This window comes from Chionomys nivalis, chromosome 2 (assembly GCF_950005125.1).
Source record: "Chionomys nivalis chromosome 2, mChiNiv1.1, whole genome shotgun sequence".
NCBI classification, from domain to species: Eukaryota; Metazoa; Chordata; class Mammalia; order Rodentia; family Cricetidae; genus Chionomys; species Chionomys nivalis.
The window spans coordinates 6,168,063-6,188,132 of record NC_080087.1 but is presented as its reverse complement, the minus strand read 5'-3'; the positions used below and the strand labels follow the sequence as shown (position 1 = coordinate 6,188,132).

Sequence of the window (20,070 nt, the reverse complement as noted above, 5' to 3'; positions counted from 1 at the left end):
TAGGCCATACCAGATTTAAAATGTTGCCACAAAACTTAGCAATGTTATTGTTCTTTGGAACTGTATGGGTGTTAGGAATAGTTCACATGCCTTCCCTGATTGGCCACCCCGGAGCTGTGAGGTAGCTGCTGTGTCCCCAGGAGAAATAGAGGCCAGTGGGACTGGATTGACACCTGCAGCCCCGTGTGGCTGTGGCTACACCTCCCAGGAGAGCTGGGGCATAAATCACAGGCATATTCCTGCATGTGCATCCTTAGCCACGCGATGACCACATTTGAACTCAGGAGAGAGTCTGGGGTCCTGGTGTCTTGGAAACAATCGTCTTCATACTTCACAGGACAGTGAGCTGTACTTAACACTGTGACCCAACAGTCCTGAGCAGGGGGACTGGGATCTGGGTGAGCCAGTAAGTGTGAGCTCTAAAGCAAGGAGGAGGCTGGGAGATGTCACGGGAAAGTCCCAACACAACCATTAGTGTAGCTTAGCCCTCACAATTTCTATTTTGCTAATCCTGGATCTATTCTTGTCAACACCTGATATAGTAGACAGGGCACCGGAGAAGGTGTATTTCCTCATAAAATATGTATACGGGTGTTTGGCTTGTGTGCATGTGCAGCGTGTTGCGTACAGAGCCCAAAGAGGCCAGAAGAGGGAACCGGATCTCCTGGGACAGGAGTTACAAGTGGCCGTGAGCTAACATTTAGGCGCTGGGATTGAGTCTGTGTCTTCTATAGAAGAGAAGACCGCCCTCAACTACTGGACCATGTCTCTAGCCTCTGTTTCCCAAGTGTTAGTGGTGTACAATATAACACAGACAAATGGCGTGCATCATTTTAAAGTCTGCAGTTTGGTGTTATTAAATAAGTTCATGCTGCTATCTGGCCCTCACCACCTAGGACAGAACTTTGCCGTGCTGGACTGTGGGCCCCGCTCCTGTTCTCCCTGCCTCCAGACCCAGCATCTCCACTCCTCCTCCCGTCCTTACGTTTGATGACCTCCTTGTAGAAAGGAGGTCATACACCATCTTTGTTTTTGTGACTGGTTTTCATTTAGATTACTGTCTTCAAGGGCCACACATGTAATATCTGTCAGAGTTTAATTCCTTAAAAACGGAGTAACACTTTTTGGCTATCCATTTGTTAATAGACATTTGAGTTGTTTCCACTGCCCCCACCCCGCCCCCAGTACTTGGGATTGAACCCAAAGCCTTTCTTGTGTGGCGAGCCATCTAGCCCTGAGCTGCAGGCCCAGCCCTACTGCTGCAGAGTAACTACTGTGGACTATGGTTCTTATAAGTATCTCTGTGTCCCACTTCCTGCTCCTGAGTATAGGCCAAGAATTGGTCATTTTATTATAATCTTGGTCACTATATTGTCTCCACAGCAGCTGTACCTTTCTACTTTTAACAATGGTTCACGGGGTTCTGCTTTTTCTCCATTTATGCCAATATTTCATATTTTCTTTGTAGCTATCTTAACAGGTATGGCTCTGCCCACAGTAGTGCCAGCTTGCATTTCCTTAATGATGCATCTTTTTGTGTTTGTTGACCATCTGTAGATATGAAAACTCAGTTCCCTTGTGCATTTTGAATAATTTATTTTATCATTGTGTTTTAGAGCTCTTCATATATTCTTGCTATTTATTAATCCTTCATTTGATAAATGAATGGCAAATGCTTGCTCCTACTCTGATTTTTGTTTGTGGAGTTTGCATACTACTGCTTTGCTGGATTGGTTTATTGGTTCTATTATTTTTGTGAAATGCTTTGAGTTTTCTGCCTATTAGGTTACACAATCTGGGAAGAGGTGAATTTGCTAGTTCTCCATTTTGAATGGCATGCATTTATTTATTTATTTTGGCTTAGTCGCTCTTGCTGGGCCTTGTAGAACTTTTCTAACTGGAGGTGGGAAGAGTGGGCATCCCAGGCTTGTCCCGGCCTTAGGAGAACTCTAGTCTTTCACCAGAGTCTGATCTTTGCTGTGATTTTTTTCACGTGTTTTTTTTTTTAATCATGTAGACATAACGTTTTTTAAGTCCTAGTTTGTTGAGTGTTTTTATGGGGGAAAGCTCGGCTAGCTTTACCTGAAATAATTACACAGAAACTGTATTTTTTTTAAACACTGTCTGGCCCATTAGTTCCAGCCTCTTATTGGCTAGCTCTTATATTTTGATCTAACCCATTTTTAATATTTTGTGTAGTACCACGAGCTGGCTTACCAGAAAAGATCTTAATCTGTGTCTGTCTGGAGTGAGAGAATCATGGCGGCTCACTGACTTGGCTTCTTTCTCCCAGCATTTTGTTCTGTCTACTCCACCCACCTAAGGGTTGGCCTATCAAATGGGCCTAGACAGTTTCTTTATTAATTAACCAATGGAAACAACAGATTAAAAAAAATCACTCCCACATCAGGATTTGTCTGTGTTTTCTTGGGCACAGGTGTTTGCTCTATTTTAGAGCCTTTTCTTTCATTTCGTTCAGCTGTTTCTGGGTAGCGTCTTTAAGGCCCTTGAATAGTTTGATGAAGTTTGTAATTGATCTTTTACATTCTGTGTTCTGGGATTCATCTAGGTCATCCTCATAGGCAAACATTTCTATGGGACTGGAGTGCTTTGGAGAGAAGATACTGGTTTGATCTTTCATAGTGTTTGTGTTTTTGCAATGGAATTTGGGCATGTGGACTTTTGTTAGTTCTGTGTCTGATGTGGACTGAGCGGGTTGGGGCAGAAGAGAGGATGTGTGGATCAGGTTGGGTCTGGAGGCTGGAAATTGATTCAGTGTAACGAAGTCAGGTGGATACTGGGCTAGTGTGGAGGATGGGCATCGTGATCCAAGCCTGGAGTGCAGGGAAGATCTAGGGGCTGGGAAGGGTGCATGGAGGGGAGGACCAGACAGACTCACTGGGACAGACCCTGAGGAAGGGTCTGCTAGGTCTGGCTGGGTGGAGAGCTTGGGTGTAGCATGGGAGGGGCCTCCACAGGAGATTTTTAAGTAAATAAAAAACCTTTAACTTTAAAAATTGAATATAATAAAATGACTGAAATTTGATTTATCAGAAATCACATGAATTTCTCTTCCTTTCCCCGCTTCCCCTGCTCTTCCAGGCAGCGTCTCCTTCCTCTATGGAGAACTGCCTTCAGGGTTGGTGATTGGCTTGCAGACTTCATCAAGCAGATGCTGTAAACCATCAGTACATTTCCAGTAAAGCCATTTACAGAAGTGCTAATGTCAGAATGTTTTCCTTTCTCGTCTCAGTCCCACAGAGACACTGAGTTCCCGATTGCCTAGAGAATTTCTCAGCTCTGTCCTGTCACCCCTCACACTGGTGCTGATCCCAGATGCCTCCAGAGCAGGCAGCTTCCATACTCGAACCTTCCCGCTGCAAAGACTGAAATGCAGAGCCCTCCTTAGCTGCTTTACGCTATTAATTTTCTTTGCAATGACAGGACATCTCTCTGTAGTTACTACTTGCCCAGTGTCTGGCCCTGAAGGGCAGGTTATGGAGGCCAGAAGTTGCTGTGGAACTCATAGGCCGGCCTGTCTCTTGGACAGGGCATATGCACTCAGAGTTTGTCCAGGACTTATGGATTCCTGCCTATTGCTTAATTGCCCTGTCACAGTGAGTCACTGCGGCTGTTTTTCAAGAACCATTGAGGGGCTGATCTGACCGAGTTGAGGTACTTGTTCTTCTGGACCTGTAGGCGTCCCTTACAGCAGAAACAAACAGGGTCCCCCTGATCTCTCGCCATCTCCTGCCAGGGCCTCATGGGGAAGTGGCTGCCTCTTTCAGCATGTAAACATCCTGGTCTTTTACAATAAAACTCATGGCACTCCTTAGTGTTTCCATGGTAATTTGACAGCTTGCCAAGCCTCTTCAAAAATACACAAAAATGTGTTTTTCTGAGAATGCAAACGTTTGTTATCAGTCTTCCCTTTAATTTGGGTCCCCATTTTACTCACCTCCTTGGAAAGCTAAGCCGAAGAGCAGGGTCCTCCTCCAGGCCCCCAAAGTGTCGTATCCGTTACCTTCCTTCGCAGTCTTGCAGTTAAAAAAAAATCCAATCAAAATCCAGTTTTAAATGTAATGTTCTGCTACCACAAGCTCTATTGTTTGAATTAAAATTATAATCATTGTTAGTATATACTTGATTAGTTACACTCTGATAATCTAAGAAGTAAAATGGTTGGGAACCGGAAATACATGATGTCGTAAGTACTTGTGTGTCTGTGGCGGACCCTGTCTGTGCTGGGCAGGGCTCTGCCTCCCTTCCTCTAGTCTTCAGACGTCACCAACAGAGGCAATTGTGTCCACATAAACAGCCACAGAAAGAGGTTGGCTCTCATGATGGCACTGGATTTTTTCTTTTTGAGCTCTTCCCAAGTGTATGCCAGGAATCGGTCAGTGATTGTCACAAAAACTCATTTGAAAAGACTTGTCAGAGGACCGCTTAAATAACTGAGCTTGTGCACGGTTCCCCAGGCAGTGTGCCGTTTTCTCTGCCTCTCTGGAGTCTTTTACCTCGCTCAAGGACTGCAGGGTTGGGAGGCCTTGGGTTTCCCTGCCTGGGAAGGTGGGATAGAAGGAGGTGTGGGATGTTCTCTCTGTGGCTCTGGAAGCAACAATGAGTGGGCTCACTGTCCTTGGCCCCTTTGATGTTTGCCTTTCTCTGTTGCCTGGGCTGGCCGTGGCTGGAGCCTCCACACCTGCATGTTCTTTGCAGCTTGCTCACACCTCTGCAGTTACCCCAACCTTGATCACATCCATTCAGTCCTCTTGCTAGGCCCCTCTTCTCTGGAATCTGACAGTAATAGAAACATACGGGGCTGAATGCAGGAGACATCGGGAAGGGTACCCAGCTGGTTACGTATCCAGAACGGAGTTGCAGGGACTGATATTGGGATGCTCTCACAGCCAAAATGAAGTCATGGGTTCTTCAGAGAACCTAGCCAACAGGAGATGCTGTTCCCAGGTTGTGTGTGAATGCTGTGTCTGGAGATGCACCTTTCTACGTAGACAGACAGATGTGTTTGTTTTAAGGAGCTGGCCCACAGACTAGCACAAGTGACCAGTCTGAAATCTGTAGGGCAGAGCCACAGACTGAGAATTCTTCTAGAGGGACTTAATGTTTTAGCCAAAGGCTGTCTGGAGGCAGGTTTTCCTCCTTGGGGAGGTATATCTTTTAAGGTCTTTGGATGGTTCAATGAGGCCACTGCACTATGGAAGGTCAATTTCAATACTGAGTCTACTGGTTTATATGTTAATCACATCTGCACTGGCTAGTTAATGTCAACTTGACACAAGGTATAATTACTGGAGAGGAAGAAGCCTCAATTGAGAAAATGCCTCCTTAGGATTGGGCTGCAGAGAAGTGATTGATGTGGGAGGGCCACGCCCCCGCCCATTGTAGGTGAGATCATCCTTGGGCAGGTGGTCAGGGTTCAAAAGGAAGCAGGCTGAGCCAGCCATGGGGAGCAAGCCAGTAAGCACCCCCTCCATGACCTCTGTATCAGTTCCTGCCTCCAGATTCCTGCTCTGTCCTGACTCTTCAGTGATGAAGATGGAAGTGTAAGCCAAATAAACTCTTTCATCCCCGGTTACCTTGGTCATGGTGTTTCATCACAGCCATAGAAACCCACCTAAGACAACATCCAACAAGTACCTCACAACAGCATCACCACTGGCGTTTGGCTCATCTATGCTCCATGACCCAGCCACATGGACATAGCAGTTACCACCCTGTCCTCTGAGGCCTCGGTCCCATCTGGGGCACAGGAAGATACATCTTCTGAGTGAATTCTGTCCGTCGTTACTGCACCTCCTGGTTTATGAGGTTGGGCCTGGTATGGTTGGACATGTGTGGTCGTTCCCACACAGCCCCCAGCACCATGCTGGGGCACAGAAAGGTTTCTACCTCCGACCCGTAGTCGCCCTGTCTAATGCTGGGGTCTGGTATCTATTCTCCCAGTAGCTCTAACCTTTCTGGTGCTGAGGGTCCACGCCATTCCTGAAAGTGTGACCAAGAGCCTGCCTGACACTACACTGAGCCCCACCCTCTAACCACCTGCCAGGCTCCCCAAGAACCTAGAGTCTTACTCCTAAAAGCTCAGTTGATTATTAACCAAGGGTGACTGTGTCACAAGAACACTTAGCAGGTAGGGAGACATGTTATTGGCTTCTTGTGTGTTCAGGTCAGGGTACTGCTAAGCACTTAGGGGGCTCACAGGGAGGGAATAGCCACTTATGGTGTCAATTGTGGTGTATGCGGACCCTCTGCCCATCTCTGGCTCTTAGGAGGAACCTTCTCCTGCATTCTGGCCCTACCCTCTCTTCCTTCTGCTCACCTCTCTATTCATGGAAAAGTACCTAGTGACTCTCACAAGCTCTCTCCCAACTTGTGCTACTCTGTTATCTCCATGAGGCGGTTCAGCCATGGCTCAGCCTCTGTCTCTGGCAGGTAGGCGTGCTTACCTGTGTCTGGAGCATGCTGACCCTAGGGAGTCAAGCTGTGGCTCTGCAGAGACTTGTGACCCTGGGAACATGTGTGACCCCGGGATTGTGTGTGACCCTGGGATCGTGTGTGACCCAGGGAACATGTGTGACCCTGGGATTGTGTGTGACCCTGGGGACACGCGTAACCCCGGGGAACGTGTGTGACCCAGGGAACATGTGTGGCCTGGGAACATGTGTGACCCTGGGGACATGCGTGACCCCGGGAACGTGTGTGACCCAGGGAACATATGTGACCCCGGGAACATGTGTGACCCCAGGAACATGTGTGATGCCAGAGCCCCTGGAAGCATTAACTTGACGTAAGACACACCATGAAACAAGGGGCTGCTCACATCATGAATCTACCCTGAGTCCACAAGTGTACAGTCAGTGTGCGTAATGAAGACTGAGCTCTGGACTCTGTTCTCGTTGGGAGAATAGTTGATGGATTCCCGGCCTTCTCCTTCAGAAACTGAGCAAGGGCTGTTTAGATTAATTAGTCTTTCTTCATAGACTGAGGCGAGAGGAAAGGCACACGATGCTTTCTGTTTCTGCTGAACACTCTCTCTAAACATCCCACGGTGCTGGCTGGATTTGGGGTCCTCTGAGGTTCTGGAAGTCAGAGTGGAAATCTCTGACAGAGTGTAGTCTCCTTGTGGTAGAGAGTTAACAATGAACTTCTGTGTCTGGGATTCAGACGAACTATGCCAAGGTTGCCGTGTATGATCCTGGACCCAGCTGTGCTGGGTGTCGGAGGCTGCAGAAACAGGCCTGGGGCTAAGCAACACTGTGGACATGCTGTGGCCTGAGTCTCCATGTGAGAAAAGCATGTACTGGGTGGGTGCAGGTCATGGCTGTAAATAGCATACTCAAGACCCAGCGAGTACTCCAGAGACTCGTGTGTGAGGCCCACAGTGTTGAAGCTCAGCCCATCTCCATCGCATCAACACACAGTAAGTGCTCCATGCCATGCTGTTTGTCAGGCTTTCATGACAATGGGCATCCTCACTGGCCACGCTGTCCCACAGCGCTGAAGCTGTGGCTTCTATACCAGCCACCCCGCCATGGCCTCCTCCAGAAAGGACAGTCTTGGATCCCAGCCTGCCTAATGTCTTTTCCAAGCTCCCCTTTTGAGAGGCTCTGTCTCTGAGCACTGTCTGACGTACTTATTAATATGCATAATTCATAGTTTAGAGTTCATCATAGGAAGTTGCTAGACACCCTTCTGTGTGTAGCAGTTTGTAGACATAATTAAAGCTACATTTAAATTTCCACAGCCTGGAATTTTAATCTGTTTGCTTGTGAAACCAGGGCCTCCAGCACGCTAGGCGACACTCTGCCAGTAAAGACCACTTCAGTACTGGAACACACATTACAACGGCTCTAACAATCTAGCGTGCTCTCTTTTTGAGAATGTGGCATCTTCCGGGATGCCAGCTTATCTTTCCAGTCTGCTCTTCCAGTCTGCTCTGCTGCTTCTTGCTTCACATCTCTGAAACAGAGCCAGGCTAACCCATGGTTTGTCTCCCATGAGCACATAATAGATGTCTCTCTTGTCTAGATGCCTAAAAGTGATGCTGAGGCCACAAGCTCAGGGCATCTTCAAATTACTCTCCGAAGTACTGGAACGTGGGACACGGAGAAAGTCAGTGGGCAGCATCTTGGTCCCACGTCTCCGGATCCTCTCCAGCCCCTGCCTGCTGTTTGCACACTTGCGTCTGCTTGCAGGGATGGGCAAGGGCTGTGGCTCTCGGGGGGAAGGTGGAACAGACCTCACCAGTGTGAGAACCCACACTCACACACTCATTCTCATCCCTTTTTGCTGTAAGTTATGAGCAAATTGTTCTGCTCTATGGATTATTTTGACTTGGCGGTATCTTTTTCCTTTAAGGTGGTTTCTTTCTTTCTTTCTTTCTTTCTTTCTTTCTTTCTTTCTTTCTTTCTTTCTTTCTTTCTTCCTTCCTTTCTTTCTTTTTTTCTTTCTTTCTTTCTTTCTTTTGTCTCAGAAAGGCCCTCGATGCTGTTAAAGATTCTGCAGTGGTGACTGACCAGTTAGAACTCTGTGAGTGCCGAGATCCCAGGTCGCCGCCTGTGAGGCGGGTTCAACTCTGCTCTTCCAAACTTGCTTGCATTCACTTTACTACGTCTTTGTGGTTTTATAATTAGCTTGTATTCTCCTCAGTATTGCTCTCCCCCAGAATTCTTGGCTCAGATGTGGCCTTTTAGCTCTTCTGTCTTTCACCCAGGGTGGGTGCTCTCCTTAGGATCTGGTTTGTGAGGAAAGTTTAGACACCCCCATCTTCCTCAGCCTTCCTCTTGGGCAGGCTTGGTGTGGCGGCTCTTCGGAGTTCTGCGTGTGTGTCTTCCAAGTGACTCAGATCCATTCCTAGCGCAGCGCCAACTGTCACGTTAAACTTGACACACACTGCCGTTACAGATTCACAAAAACTCACTGAGGCCCGTGCCTGCCAGTCTGGATTAGCAGGAAAGTCTTATAGGCACACATCTATCTAGCCTGGTCCATTTCCTTGCTTTATCTTTAGCTAGCGGGTTGTGTTCTAGTGAATCATACCAACACAGTACATTGCCTGCAGTGTGTCATACTGAGTGATCAGGGACTGGGAGAATAGTGAGCTCTAGGGAGACACAGGCACACAGGCAATAGGAAATCCCACACACCCAGTATTTTAACTGCGCTAGCTGCGTGGTTGTTTACTTAATGTGCGGTAATCTGGGCACATTCTAGGGAGGGAAGTTGCTGGGTCGGTCCCATGGGAACTAGTCATGGGTGTACCTACATCCGTTTGATTTCCCGTGCTGGGAACACACTGGGGCCTCGTGTATTCCAGGCTAGTGCTCTACCACTGGGTTGTTACACTTCCAGCCCAATACTTTAAAATGATCAATATTATGTTATGGGGAGGTCACCTCATTAACGGGACTGAAACAAAATTCTAACCCCGAAGATGACAGGTGAGAACTCCCATCACAGCCAGGCCAGTCTGAGGACACCATCCCCGCTGGGCCCTCTCACCTCTCTGGACTTCCTCTCCTTTCCTTTACCTGTGTTTGCCCTCTAAGCAGGTATCAGTTGGGCCTGGGGTTTCTGATGGCTCCTGCTGTGGGGAGAGAACCTCCTGGTGAGCCAGAACCATGAGAAAGGGGATCTCCCACTGGCATCCATAAGGCCCAATCTAGCCCCACTCTGCTCCCACTGTGGAAGGCTTTCAGTTTCAATTCTCATTTGAATGGGCAGGCAAAACCACATGGTCCCTGCTCTGATCCCAACTTTCCTGTGTCTGTATTACTCTCTGTAACTGGAGGTTTCTCTCCCACCCGCCAGGTCCCAAATAAACACTCTGAGGCTTAATATTAATTACTAACTGTTTGGCCTATTAGCTCAGGATTATTATTAACTAGCTCTTATGATTTAATTTAATCTATTTCTATTATTCTATATTTTACCATGAGGCTTGTGGCTTGTTACCTCACATTCTCCAGCGGCTCTGCCTCCCCGCCCCCCATCTTGCTTGGACTTTTGGCCTGGCACTATTCTGCCTGGCTATTGGCCAAATTAGTTTTATTAACCAATAGTAGTAAAACATTCACAACATACAGAAGGGAATCCCACATCATCTCCCTTTTTCTGTCTAATTAAAAGGAAGGTTTTAACTTTAATATTGTAAAATTACATAAAAAACAGTTATCAAGCAGTTATTGCGCTTATAATATTTAGTCTATTTGTATTTGGCAAAATTAAAGAACTTACTCTACCATCTATTCTCTTTTTGTGAGTCTAAAATTTAATACCTAATTTATCTTTTATCATAACTAAGGAAAACTATAATTACAGTTATCTTCAACTCCATCAAAAGGCCCCAGAAAAATATATTGCCCAAGTAAACAGGAAGTGCATTTTAAGCAACTTTCAAAACTCTAGAATTGACAGAGACATCTTGCAGCCTGGACAGTCACCCAAAGTTCTTCTGTAACATTGGAACATTCATCTTTAGCCTACAGGCCCATAGTATCCAGCAGACTTTTCCACAAAGCAGGAAATTTGAAAAGATTAGGTAGTTACAGTAACAACCCTCTAATATTTTAGCTAGGGCATATTAGGCACAAAACTTAGAGTTAGGGACAATCTCTGTAATTTGCCAGTTACCTATGACCTGGATATTTAGAATATGTTTCTTGCTTGAGGTTGTTTACCATTTCATCTTTGTTATTATTACCTTTTCTTTATTTTCGCACAATACGTGATAGTTTTTCTTATCGTAGGTAGTTTTATGTTAGGATTAGAACCTTCTAATCCTAGGGGAAGTGGGGGATTTCAATGCGTTTAGCCAATGCCCTTTGGGTCAGCAAACCCTAGAGCATGGTCTAGTCTGCTTAAAAGCTGAAGTGGGGGAAGCACGCACTCTCTTGCCTTCCCGTTCAGGTGGTTGAACCCCAGCTGCCCTGGGCAGAAGGCAGGACACAGCAGCTGGATCACGGCAGTGTCTAATCTGCATCTGAGAGTGTTTATCCCCATTTTATACCCTAAATAAATTTTTGAGACCCGTTAGGAGACCCAGAAGGTTTCACGTAACAGCTATCTGACTGCTCGGTGCTCCCTCCACCCCATGGAAGTCATTCCTCTCTGATGAATGACTGCTTACCTCCTTTGTCTCCCCATCCAGCAGGCGAGGACTGCAGATCCTCCTTCTGGTGTGGGGTCCAGGCCTCATGTCCTTGTGTCTCTGCCTCTTTGTGTCCAGCACCTCCTGTAGAACCCTATATATGAGCCAATGGTCATGTCCTGCTTCTACATCTCTTTGCCCTGACCCGGTGATGCTCCCTCAGGCTCTAAGATGCTCTGCTTATTTCTCCCATGAACTTCTGTGGACATGTGGCAGCCCAAGAGTACTGGGGACACGTGTGGCATCCAGTTTCTCAACTTGCAGTGAAGTTTCAGTGTTGGAAAAGCCATGCCCGGCTTTCCCTGTCACTTCTCTGGGCTTTGGCGCACTGGGGACATCAGGTTTCTCAGAGTCCTGTGTGAGGTTAGTCTCCTCGAAAACTCCTATTCTCAGCATGGAAATCCTGACTGTTTCTGCTTGCCTGCTCTCGAGCTTCTGGCCTCACAGACAGGGTGTTGGCCAGCTCCTGGGTGCTTCACACGTGAGGTTCTTCAGCACCCCAAGTCTGCAAGAAATCTCTACTGAGCTTGCACATTGCTCCAGAAAACTGTTTAAAGTCTCGTTTGTTACAGGACCCACAGTTTGAAATGTTCAACTGTTACCAGAGAGGAGATTTGCCTAGGAGCTCCAGGAGCCCCAGGAGCCCCAGGATAAATTTCAGGTCCTGTTGGGCTGTGAAGCAAGGCATTCCCTGCTTGTCCTTGGGGCTGCTGGTACTGTCTCGGTCACAAAGCACAGCAGGAGCACACACATCTTCTGCGCCTCTCCTCAGCAGGTGCTCTGTCTGGAAGGTGCACTCTGAGTTCCTGTGATCACCCACCCTCAGTTGGTAGCTGTAACTTCTGAGGTTTCCACAGTGTGGCCAACTCTTTGAGAGCCTCGGGTGATGGAAGCAAGGAGTGCCCACAGATGATCTGAGAAGTGGTGTGGGAGTCTCTGTGCTTTCTTCATAGGACGGCAGGGGCCAGGCCAGGCTGGGTTGTATGGGGAGATTGTTAGAAACCCAAACCACCCCGAGCACTAGTCCAGTTCTCCAGAAGTGGATTTTTCAAGTCCTTGGCTGTGAACCACCTCCTTTCCTTTTCACAGAGGGTCTCCAGGGTTTCCCAGGGGCTGGGTGGAAGCTTGGTTCCTTGGCGCGTCCTCTGCTGACATCTAGTGGCACAAGATGGAATATTCACTCTTCACTTGAAAGCTGGAGGACTCAAGGGACTCAGAACCTCTAAGCCTTCATTCCCAATGTTTGTGTGTATGTGTTTGTGTGTGTTTGCACGTGTACACATGTCCACGTGTGTGTCTGTGTGTGCGTGTGAACGTGTGTGCACATGAGCGTGTGTGTATCTATGATACGTACATGATACGTTTATTGTGTGTGTGTGTATGTGTGTGTGTGTGTGTGTGTGTGTGTGTGTGTGTGTATGTTGTATATGTGACTGCAGGCTATGTGTACCATGGTGTGGGTGTAGAAGTCAGAGGACAATCTTAGGTGTTGGTCCTCACCTACTTTGTTTGAGACTGGGTTTGTTTGCTGTTTTCTAGTATGTGGACAAACTCTGCTAGCTGGACCAGGAGCTTGTAAACTTTCTGTCTCTACCTCCATCTCTCTGTCGGATTGCTGGTGTTATAGACACTTGTGCTACATGTCCAGTTGTTTTTAGGTGGTTATAGGGATTTTAACTCGGGTCCTCAGCCTTGCATAGTACATGCTTTTTCCCACTAAGCATTCCTGTTGGCTCTTATATAAGCCACCGAGACAGCAGCAATTACGTAAATTGAGAATATTTATTTGTGTGTGTGTGTGTGTACATGCACACGCTATGGCACATGTGTAGAGGCCAGAGGAGAACTCAAGGAATAAGGAAGTCAGTTCTCTCCACCTATGTGGGTTCCCAGGACTGAACTCTGGTCTTGAGACTTGGTGGCAGTTGTTTCTTTACACTCTGAGCCATTTTACAGGCATGAAAAATGTGTTCCCAGATGTGCAGAGATGGGAACAGACATGACCTCTGTCCTCAAGTCCCTAAGGGCACATTGTCACGTAAATCTCCAAACTTTCTCTAAATCACTGTGGCCAAAATGGGTTTGAAAGGTGAGAGTCCTGGCCAAGCAGAACCTCGGGTTCAGGCATTGGTGGTTAAGTGTGACTGGGATTTTAGCTACATGGGTGCTACATTTTATAGTTAGATTTGTGGGTTCCAGTTGCTGCAGGACAGCCAACCTACAGCTTAAAGTAGTGGCTGTTGTCCGTTGAGTTTCGAGACTCAGGATGGCAGCATCATCACTTCCTCTGGCAGAGTTTTGAAGGTTGCACAAAAGCTGCAAGTTCCCCTCTCTGAGTCCTCTCTGAGAGCCCATTGCCAGCAGCGGGAGCTCCGTGAGGCACTGAGGCCATGTGGAGGCTTATGTTCAGAAACAAGAGGCGGGCAGTCTTGGTGGGTACCCACGAGCAGGCGAGGATGGCAGAGGGTGGGCATGTGCTGTGGACAGACAAGCTTACCCATACTTCTCCACTCTGCTTCCCCAGGGCAAAGGTGACACGACCCCCTCAGCTGAGACGCAGCCACCCTCGTCGTCCACAGAGGTAAGACGATTCACTCAGTCCCTTCGCTCTGCTAGGCTGTAGGAAAAATGACCGACGTGCCCTGGAGGCTTTCTCAATCTCTTTGGTTGTTTCACTCTGCCTGGCTATAATGAAGCAAACTGTGGTGTGCTTTCTGGAAGACTACAGTATATAAACTGAACACTTCTGACACCCTAGTGGAAATGCCAGCACAGCAGGCTGTGCAATGAAGTCTGAACAGCGGGGTCTGCCTTGCGTACCAAGCCGGAACAGCGCCCGCTAATGTACATTGTTGTAGGATCTTTTATTCAGAATCTGTGGGTCATCGGGAAAACCTTACTTTGTGTGTGATACTCCATTAAGACATCTGTGTGCCTGCCAGCTCCTGAACTCTGTCTTTGGGTAAGTCAGGGTCCCAGCAGCAGCATTTTGGGAACTAGTCCTAAGAGGACCAGCTTCAGGTGGAGATGGCTTTCTCATTTTTCAGATGGCTGTTTGCTTTTAATAACTCTCCAAATAAGAAATTTTCCGATATGTCTTTATGTTAGTTCTTGATGTCTGGCTCCCATGCCACAAGCAGTCCTTACCACGTGGGAGGAAGGTGCTAGAACCCAGCCAGGTGAGTTCCGACTGGGTGATGGTAGCTTATATTAATGTAGTAGATGTTGAACAAAAACTCTCCCAATCTTTCTGGAGTGTTTGGCAGCTTTCTTAAAGCAAAAAGTAAATCGTGCTGATAACAACAACAACAACACTAATAATCCTGAAAGAGAGGAAAAGAGTAAGAAGGTTTATAATGAAAAGCAAAAATACACAGGGCTCAAGGGTCAGGTCTGAGTAGCCCATACACCAGACAGCAGGCTTTCCCTCTGCACAGAAAGTGATAGGAAGGCGAGGGCAGAGGAGGTTTCTGAGGGCAGAGGAGGTCACTGAGGACAGAGGAGGTCCCTGAGGGCAGAGGAGGTCCCTGAGGACAGAGGAGGTCCCTGAGGGCAGAGGAGGTCCCTGACACCCACTTACTGCAACACAAGGCCCAGGCTTGCTTGTCTCCCCCTCTCATGCCTCCAGTGTGGTGCTCTTCACTAGCCTTTGAGGGCTTCGCCTGACAGTCTGGCTCTGAGGATGGTCTGAAAGAGACTCTGTCCTTGATAGGATTCTCTCATCACGCTGGACTCCTTGTCTGGTGTAAGACTTGTGTTGGAGCTGGGCAGTGGTGGTGCACACCTTTAATCCCAGCACTCGGGAGGCAGAGGCAGGAGGGTCTCTATGAGTTCAAGGCCAACCTAGTCTACAAGAGCTAGTTCAAGGACAGGCTCCAAAGCTACAGAGAAACCCTGTTTCGAAACAAACAAAAAAATACTTGTGTTGGTAGAATCGCCCGGCTGTGCTGTATCTCAATGCCTCCACTGTTTTTGTCTAGGGTAACATGGATGACAGAATTCTGTTTTGAAGGATACCCTTCAAATCCTTTAATGAACTCAGGAGACGATGAGTATTGCAGAAGCGGGCAGAGGACTTGTGCATCAGGCCTGGGAATCTCTCTTTTCCACTCCACAGGAAAAGGCAGACAGGCTGCAGTTGGTAGTGCTTAGCAAAACCTGACTGACGCCTGCCTGCACCTGGGTGCAAGGAGCTGCTCCTTGTGGGATCGGCTTCATTATTGTGAATGTTCTCACAATCCACTCCTGGCCTCGCCACACCCATGAGAAGAGGTCTCAGTGTTAGCAGGTCCTTTGTTCTTAGCTATAGAAAAGAGTGTGGGTCTCCAGTTATATAATACATGCCGCACTTGTAACCCTAGAGCATAAAGGAGAGAGTAAATTCCTGCATATTTGAGGCCGTCCCCGTCTATATAACAAATATCAGGCCCACCAGGGCTGTGCAGTAAGTTCCAATCTTGGGGAGGGGGGCGGGTAGCGGGAGAGGTAGGTCAAGAGAATAAAATCAGATGTGTTTGTTAGAGGGTAAGAGCAGATTTAGGGTCCATGGCTGGAGCGGGGTCGGGGGCGCACTGCTAGTGAGACATTCTGCAGGGGTCAATGGCTTCTTATGAGGTGTCATCCACAGGACAGTGGCTAGAGTTGGAGACTGTCCAGGAGCTCCACTGTTTCCATCAGGACTCTGCCTCCAGATAACATCCCAGGTCCGGGCTCAAGAGAACCTGAAGTCCCCTCTGCTCCCATTAACCCTCAAGTGGGCCTGGCCATACTTCCAGAAATGGCCTGATCGTAGCCACAAGGAGTCCCTGACGTTCAGGGTAAAAGTGGATCCAGCTCAGTGTGGAGTTCTGAGGCAGGGTGCCTGTCAGGCACTTGGAAGTTCTGGGGTGAGTGGGGTCCCCCTGACAGCCTGGCCAGCAGGTGGACATGACTTGAAAGGACTGGTTCCAGCCTTGCTGTGCTGGTCCTCCTATGTTCTTTTCTTCTTCCTAACTCTTGCTCTATTCATGTTTTTTATAAGACTGCAAAGGCTGGTAGTACAAGATGGAGGTCTACAATGTTCCGGGCTTAACTCATAGCAAAGATTTAGCTTCTGTGGCCTGTGTGTGATCCAGAACTTAGACGAGAAGTATTGGGGCACTTCTCTAGTACTGCTATCGAGGTGGCTGATGTAATGACAGTTGTTGCATTAAGTTCTTTGTGTGTTTTCTAATACTTGCAAAAAGTTGAAGTGAATCACCTCATCATTGCGATTTTGCTATTTATTTCTTTGACTATAATAGAAAGACATTTGAGAAAAGAAACAAAGGAGATAAAGATTCCTTGGAGGGGTGTTCTGGCTGTGCAGAGTGCCTGCTGAGGGCCGTGCTGTTTCCTACCCTCCTGTCTTCCTATCACACGTGAACACACAGCATTGTTCTGTGGAGAGGGCTGATCATTCATGCACTGAGTCTATAGATCCTGACAGAGAAAACGCAGTTCTCCCAGGCTCCCTGTCAGACAGGAATGAGATCCCTGGAGCATGGCCACCCTTGCTCACTGGCACACAGCAGTAGAGGCCAAGGATGCAGTGTCACAGAGGAAGAAACAAAGGCAGTTGTTGGGTGAAGAATCAGAAGAATACAAATTACTAAGCTGGCTCCCATAGAAGGAACACGAGGTGCTTGATGACCCTGGGCACAGGTTTGTCTGCTGCCTGCCCAGCATCCGGACATGTGTGTGTGTCGGACATGTACTAAATGGTTCTTAGTCGTTTGTGCAATGAGCTAGTGTTTGCCAGCTACTCTGATACACAGATGAAATAATAAGATGTCTCAAATGCAGAGAGCTGCAGTGTGCTGATAGCTTTGAACATGGGTGTGCTCCATAAACACCAGGCAGATGTTCACCATTCCTGACTTCGAGACTTGCTGGCTGGTGGAAACCCCATCTGAGTGGCAAAACTAGTTTTCAGATTAAAATTCAGAACCTGGGCTCCTCTGCCTTACCTCTAAGAGGTCTTTAATCTTTCTACCCAAACCCTACCTGACCCCGTCTTTAGAGACATACAGTTTTGTCTTTTCCTTTTATTACTTCTGGCCCCTGTCTTGAATCCGAAAAACAGGAAACAGTATCACGACTGTGTTTTGCTTTTTATAAAGTTGGTCGTGTGAAGGTGACATTTGAGAAGGGCTGAAGTGTAAGGGATAGATGTGAAAGTCTGTGTTTTAGTGCAGATTTGAGACCTAAGATCCTACAACAGAATTGCCTGTTCCTGCAAAGCCCCTTGGTGGGGTACCTCCAGCTAAGGAGCCCATTGTCCATCCCACCAGTGTGTTAGCACTGCAGGGGCACCAGGTGGGCACTGACACTCAGGGGACAGTAGAGATCTAAGGGGGCAGCTTTATTATAGGTAACCCACCAAGGCCGAGAGCGTGGACACAGTGTGGCTCTGTTGTGTCTGTCCAGTGTAGTTGGACGGCTGTCCCTAATCGTTAGACGTCTCCACAGACCGAGTGCCACACATGGGCAGCACCTGCTCTGATGTGTACCCAGAGTCAGGAGACTCTGAGCAAGTTAGTCATCTTCAGTTTCCTTTGGGTAGGTGTTGATAAACTAAGCAATGATTTCAAGAAAAATGACTGACCTAAAATGTATCATAATATCTCTACCTCACTTCCAACAGACAACATTCAGAATTTGAAAGAAATGCCTGGAGAAAAACGACCCCCCCCCCAAAAGAGAAGGAAGGAAGGAAGGAAGGAAGGAAGGAAGGAAAGAAGGAAAGAAAGAAGGAAGGAAAGAAGGAAAGAAAGAAGGAAGGAAAGAAGGAAGGAAATCCCCAAAGAGTCCCAAAGTTCCCCGCTAAATTCTAAGGTCACAGGAAAAAAATTTCATAATTTTTATAATTTCCAAGGAAGTTTGTGCCACAGCTATAGTAATTTTTGTCTATATTTTTGAGTTAGGAATTTTGTATATATTTTTGAGTTAGCAGAGGCTGCGTTATCCTAAATATTGACGATCACAGCACAGCCCTGGAGTGATGGTCAGTGTGCATCTGTCGTCCTGGTTCTGTCTGATTTGAGCGGATAAGCCATTCTGGAGCTCAGTTAATGTCACCATCTGAGGCAGCCTCTGCTCAGGGACACCAGAGGATGCGTCTGGTTTGTTAAGAGAACAAATGTCCACTGTGCATTATGGATATGATGGTTCCTGCCTCCTCGGCCACCCCAGGAAAGGGTATGCTGGGACCCGTAATTTACCTTGAAATGAATTTCTGCACCACATGTACAGCCCCGGTGACCCTGGACAGGGTCAGAAGTAGGGGTGCAGTGATGGCCTCAGGACATAAAGAGACTAGCTTTCTGGGTGTGTCTAGAGCTTCCCTTCCTCCATGACAAACACAAAGAGCTTCCAGGGCTCCGAGTCCTTCACCCAAGTGCCAGGCCAGCCTCAGGCCTGAGGAGTGGGAGGCTCTTTAGAATCTCAGCTCTAAATGCCAGCCTGGCATCTCACAGTTGCTACTCTGCTCCCACCAGAACTTTCTAAACCACAGCTTCAAGCAACAAAGGCCAGAGGGATTAGGATTATCCTTTAGAAATCTCTCAGAGGTAAAGGAGCCAGCCTGGCCTTCCTTCAGGCCCCATTCAGCTCCGTGTGCTGATGAGCCTGTGCCTGTCTATAAGATCTGCAGGCAACAGTGAGCGACCTCTGTTTTATAGGGCACCCAGCAGAAGGAGCAGCCGGGGAGCAAGCTGCCAGAGGCTTTTTCCATGCCCCTGTGCGAGCGGTTGCTGATCTTTCTTTCCAAAAGGAATAATCCCACCTTCCCACACCAGCTAACTCAACACCCTTAAGGTTGGGCAGCCGTGCAGGGTTCCGGTGAACCACCCGCAAGCTCTGCTCTCCGCATTCTCAAACACTTTCCATCATTTCTTTCTAAGCAGTAAGAGGCCAAGAAGGACTCTCGAGCAGCTTGTGACGGTGTCAGGACTGGGCAGTACTGTGCACAGACCACGGAGCTGTGCTCCTTACCTACAGACCCAGCCAGTCTCGGACCTTAAAATTTCTGTGTGGAATATATAGAGACCCCGGTCTAGCCTCTGCTAACCAGTGTAACAGTTGTGTATGCAACACATGCATCATGTGTCATCTAGAGAAGACTTATCGTCCAGGGAACCCCTGCACATGCTGTCATTTCATGTTAGGGACTTGGGCAGCACAGAGTTAGGAAGTGGGAGGGTCCTGGAGCCACTTTGGAAGGTGGCAAGGGTGTCAAGGTATGATTCCCAGCACCCATGTGGAGGCTCACAACTGTCTGTATCTCCATTCCCAGGATAGCTGATGCCCTCTTCCAGCCACTGTGGACACCAGGCATGCACGTGTTACAGAGACTTACATACACATAAAACAAATAGACAAATAAGTTTTAGAAGTCCGTGTAGGATTCCTTAGAACAGCGTCAGGATGAGAGCGCATCTGTCCCTTTTGTAGCCAGTGTCACCCCAGAGACTTGACCTGATTTATACTAGACTCACTAAGGCAATGGCTAAATCACCTGTGGCTCCTCAATGCCCTTGGTACACAGGGAGGGGACAGGGTACTGGTCAACCTGGATGCTCTAGCTTTGCTAATTCTGCCCCTACTTCCTGCCGTACAAAGTTCTCTTCTCTCAGTCCTGGCATTTTTCCCAAATACAAATTGCTTTGCTAGATTGTTAAATTTTATTATATTTGCCCCCCCCCCCGTGTGTGTGTGTGTGTGTGTGAGTGAGTGTGTATGTGTATGTGTGGCGGTCAGAGGGCAGCCTTGTTTGAAGTAGGGTTTCTTCGTTGTTCATTGCTGTAAATACAGTCTAGCTGGCCTGCAGGCTTCTGGGGATTCCTCTGTCTGCCTTGCGCACCACGTAGGAGCACCGGGAC

At 47.8% G+C, this 20,070-nt stretch overlaps 1 protein-coding gene across 1 annotated transcript in view; it reads left to right on the top strand.

Moving 5' to 3' along the window:
* Positions 1-20,070, top strand: part of Rps6ka2 (ribosomal protein S6 kinase A2) — a 252,979-nt gene that overhangs the window by 31,503 nt on the left and 201,406 nt on the right. Inside the window, exon 3 of the mRNA XM_057761330.1 lies at positions 13,695-13,751. Within this exon, the coding sequence (XP_057617313.1) occupies positions 13,695-13,751 (57 nt within the window). The remainder of the gene's footprint in view (positions 1-13,694; positions 13,752-20,070) is intronic.